Raw genomic sequence first — 12993 nt, forward strand, 5'->3', positions numbered from 1 at the left:
GGTATTGGGGATAAAATGCGAACGCCCTTTCATCTTGCCCTCCCCTTGCCACTCTTGCCTAGAGATAGCCGCGGCTAATATTCTGCTATCTTTGCAGATCTCTTCCATACTTGGCCACAAGGGGCCGGAAAAGTCACCACAGTGTTCCTAACAAAGAGGGGTGCGTGTGTCCACGTGCTTTCCGTTAAAAGAGAGGAGAGATGTTTGACAACCAAATTTGATGTGTGTACCCCAACTAAGTCCTGGTTTAAAAGGGAAAAAAAGGGACTTCCCTGGTGGCACAGTGGTTAAGAATCTGCCTGCCAATGCAGGGCACACGGGTTCGAGCCCCGGTCCCGGAAGATCCCACGTGCCACGGAGCAACTAAGCCTGTGCGCCACAACTGCTGAGCCTACACTCTAGAGCCTGCGAGCCACAACGACTGAGCCCGCGAGCCACAACTACTGAAGCCCGCGCGCCTAGAGCCCGTGCTCCGCAACAAGAGAAGCTCCCGCACCACAGTGAAGAGTAGCCCCCGTTTGCTGCAACTAGAGAAAGCCCGCGTGCAGTGACAAAGACCCAACGCAGCCAGAAGTAAATAAACAAATAAATAAATGTTTTTTTTTTTTTTTTAAAGAAAATAGTTGGGGGCAAGTGATTGCAAGGGAACTGCCTGGGCGGGAGGGTGGTGGGTTGCTGCGAGGAGAAGCCACCCAGGAGGGTGCAAAAGCAGGCTCCCTGCTCCTTGCCCACCCAAGGCGTCCACCCCGGGCCACGGGCACTAACCTTAAGGCTGCAGACCTCCCCATGGCTGCGCGGCACAGCGAGATCTGCTCCACCGTGTTCTGCAGCGCCCGGCTCTTGGCGCGCTTGCCCTGGATGATCTGGTCTCGCTTCTCCTCCTCCTTGCACCTCTGGGTCTCCTTGAGCAGGGCCAGCCGCTCACGCAGCTCCACGACCGACATCTCCCCTTCCAGGCCATAGCCAGGGATCTGCAGGGTGGGCAGGGGAGGCCCCAGGCTGGGAACCAGGCCCAGGCCCAGCCTGCCTGGCCGTCTCCAGGGCGCTGGCACCAGTACCAGCAGCCCTCTTGAGTGCCATAGGCCTGGCCTGCTGCCCAGGAGACCTCCTCCTGTCTACTCAGTGGTGCCTGTGTGACGTGTCCACCATCCGGCTTCTCCAGCCTGGGCCTGCTCTGCAGCCCTCGACCTCTGTGGGGACATCTCAGCTGGGTGCCCTGCAGGCCCCTCCGCTGTGGCAGGGCCCAAATGGAGCTCAGCACTGTCTCCCCAGCCAGGACCTGGGGGCCTGGGTAGACAGCCCTTTGGACTCTGCCCAACCCCCAGGACCAGGCCTTCCCGCACGTCACCGTGCGCCAGCCTGGCCTCTCGTGGTGTTTCTCACACAGGCTTCCAGGCTCGGCTGCCCTTCTCTTAGCCTCCTGCTTGCCCAGCCTTGGGTCTTCATGCACCTGTGCTCTCCCTGCACTGCCCTTTCCACCCAGGCCTAGTGAATTCCGGGAGCTCCCTCAACGCGCAGCTCCACGAAGCCTACCTTGCCCACCCCCAGGGGATGGAGGCCTCCCTGGAGGACTGAGCATCTGGACCAGACCCAGGCCTCCAGCATGGCGGGCACGGGGGAGCTGGGCATGAGCGGATAGGTGGATCTCGGCCTGGGTCCAGACTGCCTTTGGCCTTGGTGGGAATTCTGCACACATCCTTCATGGCAATGCCAGGCCCAGTAAGACCTGGGGAAGCTCCCCGAGGTCGTCACATGGGCATGGGCTCCGGGGGCCACGTCCTCACCTGGGTCAGGTCCACCAGCTTGCCCTTGCGTGTGGGCTGAGTCTCCAGGGCTCGCAACTGGGAGATGAGCTCACAGCGCCGCCTCTGCTCCTCCTTGGCCGCCTCTGCACTGCGCTGTAGCAGCTCCCGGCTCTCCTCCATCACCTCCTGAACTAAGGGCCAACCAGGGGGTGCTGAGGGGGTCAGAGAGCAGCAGGGCCGGCGCTGGGCCCAGGTAGCTCCCACGGGAGGGTACCGAGCGCCCCCCACCCCCCCGCCTGCTGTACCCATCTGCTGTCGGCCCTTCAGGAGTTTTGTCTGCGCCACTTTGACGTTCTTCTGCGTCTCCATCACCTGCTCCACCAGCTCCTTCATGGACCTTTCCTCTTGGAGGCGCCTCTCGGCACATTGCTGCATCAGCTCAGCTGTCTGGACAACCGGCCGGCCACAGTCAGAGCTGCTGCCTGCGACCCTAGGCCCGCCCCAGCCCCGGGAGCAGCCTGAGGTCTGGACGGCGGACCCAGTCCCTGACCCTGAATCACCCTGGAACCTGGGTCTAAGCTCGTCAGCGTCTGGAGGTGGGGCCTGCTGGGGAAGTCCCGCCTCACATCCTCCCTTCCTCCACTGTGGTCCTGGGGGTGTGAGCCCAGAACCACACAGCCACCCCCCCAGACCTGACAATAAGCTGAGGAGTGCAGCCAACAGTGTCCTGGGGAAACCAAGTCAGAGCCACTGGGTTTGCCCTGAAGCCCACCCACCGCTGACTCCACTCCAGAGAGCAGGGCACTGCTTACTTTGCAGCCACGTGGAGCTGGCTGCCCAGATTCTGCCCAGGCCTGTGCATAGGACACGCCAGCCCCCGGGAAGCCCCAGGCTCCCCATCACATGCGCCCCCGGGCACGCCCTGACGGTCACCCCACACCCTTCTTTCTGGGAGGAGCCTGAGAAACGCGCAGCTCTAAACCGCGGGGTGTGGTGTTGCCACTTTGAACCGCGCACAAACAGGACGCGCCCCGTGTCCTGGCTGCAGCTTCCCTCTTCTGCTCAGTATCTGGGGGTACTATCCTCATCCACGTTTTCACCGGGATTGCAGTTGGCTTATTCTCGTGGCTGTTTCGGGGAATATATAGCAACTCTTTGATACATTCTACCATTGACAGACATTCAGGTTGTTTCCAGGGTGGAGCTATTGTGAACAATTCAGAATATTATTTTCAGTCTTCAAGATACTACAAAGGACAGGGTGGGATGTATACCTCCTGTCACTGCCCAGCGCTGCCAGGGAGCCCCTGGACTCCCAGTCCTGGAGGTCTTGGCACCTGGGGGCTCATCTCCGACTGCATGGCATGTGCAGGGTCCATGTGTGGCAGCGTGGATGGCAGGCACACTGGGCAGGAAGGAAGCCTTTCTTAAAGCACTTTGCCAGCACATATAAAAATGGCTTTTGACCATCCCTTTCTGTGCAAGTTCATTCCAGGTTCTAAGAAAAGGAACCACGGTTCTTGGAGAAATGGCCATTTGAGGTCTGGGGCAGGGAAGATACAAGCTGAGCCTGCAGCATTTTATGGCATCATAAAGTAAGGAAGTGCTCAAAAAACAAAAGGATGGTGGGAGGCATGGGGGCAGGTCGAAGGGACACAGCAGCCAGCCTGAAAGGGGTCCCAGTGGCCAAAGCTGGCAACAAAATACATCACGTCGTATTGGATTACAAGACAAAGTATAAAATAAATATGTATGAGTCCACACTGATATAAATGAGTGGACTGATATATATGGATATGTAAGTGAGTAAATGGGGGAGAAGAGACAAGCCTTCTGTGCTGAAGAATCCACATAACCTACCCACCTCCTTCAGCGCGGGCCCCGCTTAGAGACCCCTTCCAAGGAGTGCAACGTGGAAAGGGGGAATGACCGCAGTGAGAAGCCAGGTGATCAAGTCCAACCTCCTCAGTGACAAGTCTGCTGACGGTGGGCACCCTTGAAGGGATGGGATGAAAAGGCACGTGGCCCCTGTGGTCTTCCTCCTACACCCAGTCTGAGCATCTCAACAGACAGACATTCTACAGGACACCTGACCAGCATGCCTCACCACTGCCAAGGGCGCCAAGGACAAGGAAAGCCTGAGACAATGTCATGGCCAAGACGAGTCTGGGACATCCTTGGATGGGATTTTGGACAGAAAAAGGACATAAGTAGGAAAAAAAATGCTGAAATCGAAATAGAGTGTGGAGTTTAGTTAAGTTATGTGCCCATATTGGTTTCTTGATTGTGACAAATATACCCTGGTGTAGTGGGTTGGTGTCCCCCCAGAATTCATGTCCACCTGGAACCTCAGAATGTGATCTTATTCCCAACTAGTTAAGGATCCAATAAGTAATGAGTTAAGGATCTTGGGATGAAACCATCCTGGATTTAGGGTGGGTCCTAAATCCAATGACAAGCGTCAATATAAGAAGAGGAGAAGACCCAGAGAAACATGGAGAAGATGGCCACGTGAAGGTGGAGACAGAGATAGGGTGAGGCTGCCACAGACCAAGGAATTCCTGGGGTCACCAGGAGCCAGAAGAGGCTTAGAGCAAGCACGGCCCACCCAACACCTTGACCTCGGACTTCCGGCCTCCAGAACGGCAGCTAAAGCCCTCCAGTTTTCCATGCTTTGTTGTGACAGTGCAAGAAACCCCACAGGCACGTGCTGATGTAAGATGTGACCCGCAGGGGAGGGTGGGTGACAACAGGGGAGCCCTCCGTACTAGTTGCAACTTTTCTGTCACTGCTTTAAAAAGGTCCCAAAGTAAAACGTTCGTTTTTTTTTTTTTTGCGGTACGCGGACCTCTCACTGTTGTGGCCTCTCCCGTTGTGGGAGCACAGGCTCCAGACGCGCAGGCTCAGCGGCCACGGCTCACGGGCCCAGCCGCTCCGCAGCACGTGGGATCTTCCCGGACCGGGGCACGAACCCGAGTCCCCTGCATCGGCAGGCGGACTCTCAACCACTGCGCCACCAGGGAAGCCCTAAAATGTTTATTTTAAAAAGTACTTTCGAAAACGTTGTAATAAGTTCGAGAAATGCTTGTGTGGAAATATGAGGTGCGAAAAAGTAGGCTACTTGGAGCCTACTTGGAGGAGTCGTACCCCAAGTAAGTAAATTACGTGCAAGGAAAGACACCTGGGTTCGGAGGAGAGGCAGCTGAGCCGAGTCCCCGGACCCCCGGCTGGTTGTGGAGGCACAGAGACAGCTGGCAGCCTGGTCCGGGGAGTGAGGAAGGGGGGCGACATCTCCTGGCTCGGAGCAAACCCCGCGGAGCCCAGGAGACGGCGCAGGCCGTGGAGGAGGCCCCAGGATTCTAGCTCTGCCTCCGCCCCGACCAGCTGTGTGACCTCGGGCAAACCACCCCCTCCCTGGCTCCAGTGTGTCTGCTGGTGAGTGGGGACGGCGGTGCCACCTCCCAAGTCACGCCCGCACGGCGTCTCCGTCAGGCGTGGCATCGGTGTCAGCACAGCATCAGGATTTGGCGGAGAGGAGGACGGAGCACTCAGAGACTGAAAGGAGGTGATAGAGCTGAATCTGTGAGCAGGCAGAGGTGTTGGCGAGCTAGCGGTGTGGTTCCCTGAAGAGGCCACCAGGGTGGTGAGCGGCTGGCGGGGCAGCTGGCCGGCTGGAGTTCTGGGCTGACTCTTGGTTCTGTCTGCTCTGACATAAACCTCGGGCCCGTGGTCCGGCCCAGGGTCCACTCAGGGGCCAGGCTGGCCTAATGCATCCTTGGGCCCTACTTGGAAGCCCAGCTGGGTTTTCCGCACATCTCTCCACCCCTCCCGCAACTAACACCACCCGAACGAGGGCTGCTGGCTGACCTTGCCCCAAGCAAGGGCTTTCAGCTACCAGCACGGGGACACCTTTAAAGTCAAGTGAACACAGAACACACCAGACAGCACTGATGTAACAAAGCCAAATAGAAAAATGCTGCAAAAGGGCCTCCAAACTAAATCCATCGAATACTTCGGTAAAATATACTCTAAGAATGGTCACTCGTGACAACCGGAGTGTGAAATGTTACTCACCCAGGGGATTTTGTGCTAATGTTGGTACTGCTACTCCGGATTAACTTCACTGTAATGATGGATTAAAAAAAAAAAAAAAGCGGGCTTCCCTGGTGGCGCAGTGGTTGAGAGTCCACCTGCCGATGCAGGGGACACGGGTTCGTGCCCCGGTCCGGGAAGATCCCACATGCCGCGGAGTGGCTGGGCCCGTGAGCCATGGCCGCTGAGCCTGCGCGTCCAGAGCCTGTGTTCCGCAACGGGAGAGGCCACAGCAATGAGAGCACCGCGGACCGCAAAAAAAAAAAAAAAAAAAGCAAGAATTATGTGAACTTTACCCATTTTTTTTCCAATATAGCTACTTATTTCTATGGTTCATCAAATTATTTTAAAAGGGGGATAAAGTTGGGAATTCCCTGGGGGTCCAGTGGTTAGGACTCGGCGCTTTCACGGCTGAGGGCCCAGGTTCAATCCCTGGTTGAGGAACTGAGATCCAGCAAGCCACGCAGCACAGCCAAAACAATAAAGGGAGATAAAATTAAGTGAAGAAAATATATTCACACTGTTTATGAGGAACAATGTCAGAGCCACACTCATGACTTCACAAATACATCCTTTTCAGCCCTGTTGCTAGAGCACCTTAATACTGGTCACCACGGAAGAACCAGGAAAGCTTCCCCTACCCAGCCCTCAGCTATGGAAATAAACACTGGGTTCTGTGGTGAGGGCCAGGGCCTCGGGGTGGGGGAGCGGGGGAATTACTGAATCTACGTCTCAAGAAGAGAAAATTCAGGTGGGCCCAAAACATCCTACCTCTCAAAAGAAAGGATGCCTCCTCGGGCTTCCTTGGTGGCGCAGTGGTTGAGAGTCCGCCTGGCGATGCAGGGGACACGGGTTCGCACCCTGGTCTGGGAAGATCCCACATGCCGCAGAGCGGCTGGGCCCGTGAGCCATGGCCGCTGAGCCTGTGCATCCGGAGCCTGTGCTCCGCAACGGGAGAGGCCGCAACAGTGAGAGGATGCTGAGAGCACAGAGGCGAGGAAGGGGCTCCCTCTGTGGGCCAGGCTGTGGCAACGGAACCTCCCATGGAGACAAAGTCCCATTAAGACACGGAGGCTGGGGACTTCCCTGGTGGTCCAGTGGCTAAGAGTCCACGCTCCCAAAGCAGGGGGCCCGGGTTCAATCCCTGGTCTGGGAACTAGATCCCGCATGCACGCCACCACAACTAAAGATCCTGCATGCCACAAGGAAGACCTGGCACAGCTAAATAAATTAATACTAAAAACAAAAAAAACGACACGGAGGCTGTGAAAGTCACCAGTTCAGCATGAACGGCGCACGAAAACAGTACAATTCCTTTTGTCTTCAAATGTTTAGCGCCGTCTACTCAGGTTACTTTGTTCATAAAACACGCTCATCATCTACATGCGTGTACCTGGACGTTCCAGGTCAGCAAGAGAAGCCTCTAGACCTGTGCCGGATGGTCCAGCCAGAGTCGGCCGGGCTTTGGGGAACACGGCTCGGGGCTCGGGGAGCTGTCCTAATTATGACGCGAGGCAGAGGGTGCCTGGGTGTCGTGGCTGGGCCGCCAGCCCCCACAGGGTGCCCTCTCCCAAGCTGTTCCCCGGAGGCCCACGACTCCTGTGCTTCTGACTGGAGGCCTCTGGCTCACGAGACCCCCGGGGTTGGGAGGGACGGAGCTGGACCTCACCAAGCCACCATCGAGCCATGGGAGGGGGTGCCAGCCTGTGTGGGCTGGAGCCCCTCCTGCTGACCTGGCGTCAGGACAGGCCGATGAGGGGAGGGGCCGTGGGGGCAGGCTGTTCTGTCCTTGCTGTCACAAGAACAGCCCCATGCCAGGAATACTGAGAGAGCCCCAAGGAGTAGAAGGTAGCGGCTCCAAACGCCTTCCCGCCCCCTGGGGCAAAGCCTGCCGGAGGGGCCTCCCTCCCTCCCAGCAGCTCTCCTCCCTGGTGGAGCTGCTGCTTCTGCACCGTGGGCGGGTCGCCTGAACACAGTCCCTCTGCCCAGCAAGCCCGCTTGTCAGGCCGCAGCTTCTAGTCCAAGTCCTGGCCTCCAGCACCCACCCCTCTGATGGGGTCTTTGCCCCTCCAGGTGGACCTCTGAAGGTGACTCCGGGTGGCTTCTTCCGGGATCCTCTCAGGGTCTCTGGTCAAGGGAAGTGCACGGCTGCTCGCGACTACAGCCCACCTTTGCTCTCCACCCACTGCCTCCTGCCTCTGGACTTCCCCATGTGAGTCCGAGGACTTTCAAATTCCAGGGAAGCCGCACGGGATTTGTCGCAGGAAGGCAAGGATGGGTCAACATTAAGAAATCATTAATAGGAATGTTAGCCATAAAAAGAAACAAAATTGAGTTATTTGTAGTGAGGTGGATGGACCTAGAGTCTGTCATACAGAGTGAAGTAAGTCAGAAGGAGAAAAACAAATACCGTATGCCAACACATATATATGGAATCTAAAAAAAAAAAAAAAAAATGGTTCTGAAGAACCTAGGGGCAGGACAGGAATAAAGATACAGACGTAGAGAATGGACTTGAGGACACGGGGAGGGGGAAGCGTAAGGTGGGATGAAGTGAGAGAGTGGCGTGGACATATATACACTACCAAACGTAAAACAGACAGCTAGTGGGAAGCAGCTGCATAACACAGGGAGATCAGCTCGGTGCTTTGTGACCACCTAGAGGGGTGGGATAGGGAGGGTGGGAGGGAGACGCAAGAGGGCGGGGATATGGGGATATATGTATATGTACAGCTGATTCACTTTGTTATAAAGCAGAACCTAACACACCATTGTAAAGCAATTATACTCCAATAAAGATGTTTAAAAAAAAAGAAATCATTAATATGATTCACCGTATTAACAGAGTTAAGGAGAAAAATAATATGATTATCTCCACAGATGCCGCAAAAGCCTTTATCAGAATCGACACCTGGGACTTCCACTTCTGGGAAGATGAGTAGGGGTGCTTTTCCCTATTCCTCCCACCAGGCACAACTAAAACCCCCGAATATAAATTACTAAACACACAGAAGGCTATGAAGGGCGGAGGGAAGAAGGCTGGCTGGCTGGGACTGTGGGACTTGAAGGATGGCATGGCGGGGGCGTCCCTGGGTCTTCTTTTACCTCATGTGTCCCAGGCTGGGTGCTGGAGGACCCAGAAATGCCATAGGTGCAGACGAAAAAGCCCAACCAAAGCCTGCCAAGGGACCAGGAAAGGAGCCGCCACAGACACAGAAAACTGTGTGGCACAACCTGTGCTCCAACCAGACATCACAGGCAAAACCTGAGCAAAGGCTGAGTGAGCGCAAGACTTCTGCCCTCCCCAGATCACGGGGAGGTGGCACAGAGGAGCCTGAGCTGGGACCTGCCCCCGGCTGTCAGTGGTGTCAGAGGAGAGCTTGTGGCAACCTGGTGTCCACCCCCACCCGCGGGAACAAGGGTCCCTCCCCATCCCCACTAAGGTGGTGTCAGAGGAGGCTTAGTGCAGAGTGAGGACTCTCACCTCCATGCTTGCCACGTGACAGTGGAGGCCACGTGGGGGGCAGTTATAAGGTACTCCTCCCTCTCCCAGTCAGGGGGGGTATTTATTGATGGAGGTCTAGCTGGAGCCCTTACCCACAAATCATCAGGGGCCCCCTCTCAGGGGTCAACAGAGGCCACGTGGGGACGGTGGGTTGCTAAGCCCACCTGGCAGTAATGTGGCGGTGTCCCCCTTCCCCTGCCAGAGCAGCGTCAGAGAGAGGCTGCTCAGACAGAAGGCTTAAGTAACATCCACAGTCCTGTAACATAATACCTAGAATGTCCAGGTTTCAATCGAAAATCACTCACCATACCGAAAGCCAGGATGATCTCCAACTGAAAGAAGACACAATCAGTAGAGCACTGAGCTCTGATCTTAGCACTGAGATCACAGATGCTAGATTTGACAATGATTTGTAAAGAAGCCCTCATAAAAATGCAACAAGCAATTACGAAAAAATCTCAACCAATTTAAAATAAATAGAGCAGAGTATGTTCAACAACCACAATGGAATCAACTAGAAATCAATGATCAAAGATAACAGGAAAATCTCCAAATGCTTGGAAACTAAACAACATACTTCTAAATAATCCATGGGTCAAAGAGAAAATCTCAAGTGAAATGAAAAAGTACACTGAACTGCGTGAAAATGAAATACAACATATCAAAGTTTGTGGACACAGCTAAAGCAACAAATAAAGGGAAATGTGTAACACTGAGTGTTTACAATAGAAAAGCAGAAACGTCTCATGTCAGTAATCTAAATCCCATCTCAAGAACCTAGAAAAAGAAGAACAAAATAAACTCAAAGCAAGCAGAAGGGAGGAAATAATAAAGAGCAGAAGTCAGTAACACTGAAAAACAGTAGAGAAAAATCAATGAAACAAGAAGCTGGTTTTTTGAAAAGATCAATGAAATTGACAAATCTCTAGCAATTCTAATAGAAAAAAATGAAAAAACATAAATCACCAATATTCAAGAATGAAACACTTTAGACCCTACAGACATAAAAGAGGATGGTAGGGCTTCCCTGGTGGCACAGTGGTTAAGAATCCGCCTGCCAATGCAGGGGACACGGGTTCGAGCCCTGGTCCGGGAAGATCCCACATGCTGTGTTGCAACTAAGCCCACGAGCCACAACTACCGAAGCCTGCGCGCCTAGAGCCCGTGATCCGCAACAAGAGAAGCCACCACAATAAGAAGCCCGTGCACTGCAACGAAGAGTAGCCCCCGCTCATCACAACTAGAGAAAACCCACATGCAGTAACTAAGACCCAATGCAGATAAAAATAAATAAAAAATAAATGATTAATTTTTAAAAATTAAAAAAATAAAAAAGAATGGTAATAGAATATTACAAACAACTCTACATACATGAATTTGGAAACTTAGTGAAATGGACCAATTCCTCAAAAAATACAAACTACAACTTACCCAATATGAAACAGATCATTTGAATAACCCTATAACTTGTAAGGAAGTTGAATTTCTAATTTAGAAAAGTCAGAAAAGAAACCTCCAAGCCTAGACGATTTCACTAGAGAATCCTACCAAATGTTCAAAGAATTAATACCAATTCTACACAATCTTTCCTAGAAAATAAGAGGAGGAAATGTTTCCAAATTCATTTTATGAAGCTAGAATTACCTGATACCAAAACCAGACAAAAGACATTACAAAAAAGAAAACTACGGACTAATACCCCTTATGAAACTATGTGCAAGAACAACTTTAAGAAAATCAAAATAGTAGCAAATAGAATTCAACATATATAAAAAGAATTATACACCGTAATCAAGCGGGGTTTATTCTAGGGATGCAAAGCTGATTCAGTATGTGAAATTCAGTCAGTGTAATCCACCATATTAACAGGCTAAAGAAGAAAAATCACATGACCGTATCAGCTGATGCAGAGAAGCATCTGGCAGAATTTCCTGATAAAAACTTTCAGAATAATAGGAATGGGGGGAACTTCATCAACTTAATAAAGAGCACATACAGAAAAACCTCCATCTAACATTACACTTAATGGTGAAAGGCTGATTTCCGCCAAGATGGTGATCTAGGCACAAATGTTCTAGCCAGTGCAATAGGCAGAAGAGTAAATAAACAGGCAGATCAGAAAGGAAGAGATAAAACTGTTCTTATTTACAGATTACGTGATTGTCTACGGAGAAATCCAAGGAATCTACAACTAAATTCCTTGTTTGTCCTAGAAAACTAATAAGGGAGTTCAGCAAGGTCACAGGACACAAAAACAACACACAAAACCAATCGCATTTTTACCTACTAGGATTGAACACATGGCCACCAAAATTAAAAATACAGCACCATTTACAACCACTCGAAAACAATAAAAGAAATACTTCGGTGCAAATCTCACAAAACTTGTAAAGGACTTACATACGGAAACCTAAATAACCAGATGAAGGAAATAAAAGATTTAAATAAATGGAGAGACGTAGCGCATTCATGGATTGGAAGACCCAACCGGCTGGCCATCTGAAAACGATAAAAGTGGATCCAGATCTCGCACCGTGTACAAGAATAAACTTCAAGTGGATAGAGATCCAGATGTAAAAATGAAACCACAGAAATACTAGAAGAAAACATGCGTGAACTCTTGTATAACATGGGTATGGGAAAAACCTTCCTAATTATTCAAAATCCAGATACAATGAAAGAAAAGACTGATAAGTTTGATGACATGAAAATTACATTTACATGGCAAAAATACATCATTTAAGCACAGCCAAATGAGTACTTGGAACAAAATAATCTGTAACAACATACTATAGTTAAAGGGTTACTTTCCTTAATATGTAAAGAACTCTAAGCTCAACAGAAAATGGAGATGGTCAACTAATCATTGACCAAGGCACCAAGAAAACTCAATGGGGAAAGGATAGTCTCTTCAATAAATGTTGTTGGAAGAGCCAGATATACAGACCCAAAAGAATGAAACTGAGCCCCTATCTTACACCACACACAAGAATCAACTCAAAATGGGTCAAAGGCTTAAATGTAAGACCTGAGACCATAAGACTCCTAGAAGAAAACATAGGGGAAGAGCTTCCTGGCCTTGGTCTTGGCGATTATTTATTTACTTTTGATTTGATACCAAAAGCACAAGTGGGACTACACAAATGAAAAAGTTTCTGCATAGCAAAGGAAACAGTCAACAAAATAAAAAGGCAACCTACGGAATGGGAGAAAATATTTGTAAATCCTATATCCAATAAGGGGTTAATGTCCAAAATATATAAGGTACTCGCACAACTCGATAGCAAAATAAAATAAAATAACGTAACCTGATTTTAAAAATGGGCCAAGGACATGAACAAACATTTTTCCAAAGAAGACATACAAACAGCCAACAGGTATACGAAAAGATGCTCCAGATCGCTAATCATCAGGGAAATGCAAATCAAAGTGACAACGAGCTATCACCTCATACCTGTTAGGACGGCCAGCATAAAACGTCAAAAGATAGCAAACGTTGGCAAAGATATGGAGAAAAGGGACCCTGTGCGCTGTTGGTGGGAATGTAAATTGGGGCAGCCACTATGGAAACCAGTATGGAGGTCCCTCAAAACATAAAAAATGGAACTTCCGTATGACCCAGTAATCCCACTTCTGGAGGTACATCTGAAG

General features: G+C 51.2%; 1 protein-coding gene across 1 annotated transcript in view; it reads right to left on the minus strand.

Moving 5' to 3' along the window:
• CFAP99 (cilia and flagella associated protein 99) overlaps positions 1 to 12993 on the minus strand; it is a gene marked incomplete at both ends in the record, with an annotated part of 36589 nt that overhangs the window by 602 nt on the left and 22994 nt on the right. The window contains 3 exons of the mRNA XM_082654045.1: positions 766 to 971; positions 1785 to 1936; positions 2051 to 2192. Of these exons, the coding sequence (XP_082510171.1) occupies positions 766 to 971; positions 1785 to 1936; positions 2051 to 2192 (500 nt within the window). The remainder of the gene's footprint in view (positions 1 to 765; positions 972 to 1784; positions 1937 to 2050; positions 2193 to 12993) is intronic.

This window comes from Grampus griseus, assembly GCF_964374135.1.
Source record: "Grampus griseus genome assembly, chromosome: 4".
Classification (NCBI taxonomy): domain Eukaryota; kingdom Metazoa; phylum Chordata; class Mammalia; order Artiodactyla; family Delphinidae; genus Grampus; species Grampus griseus.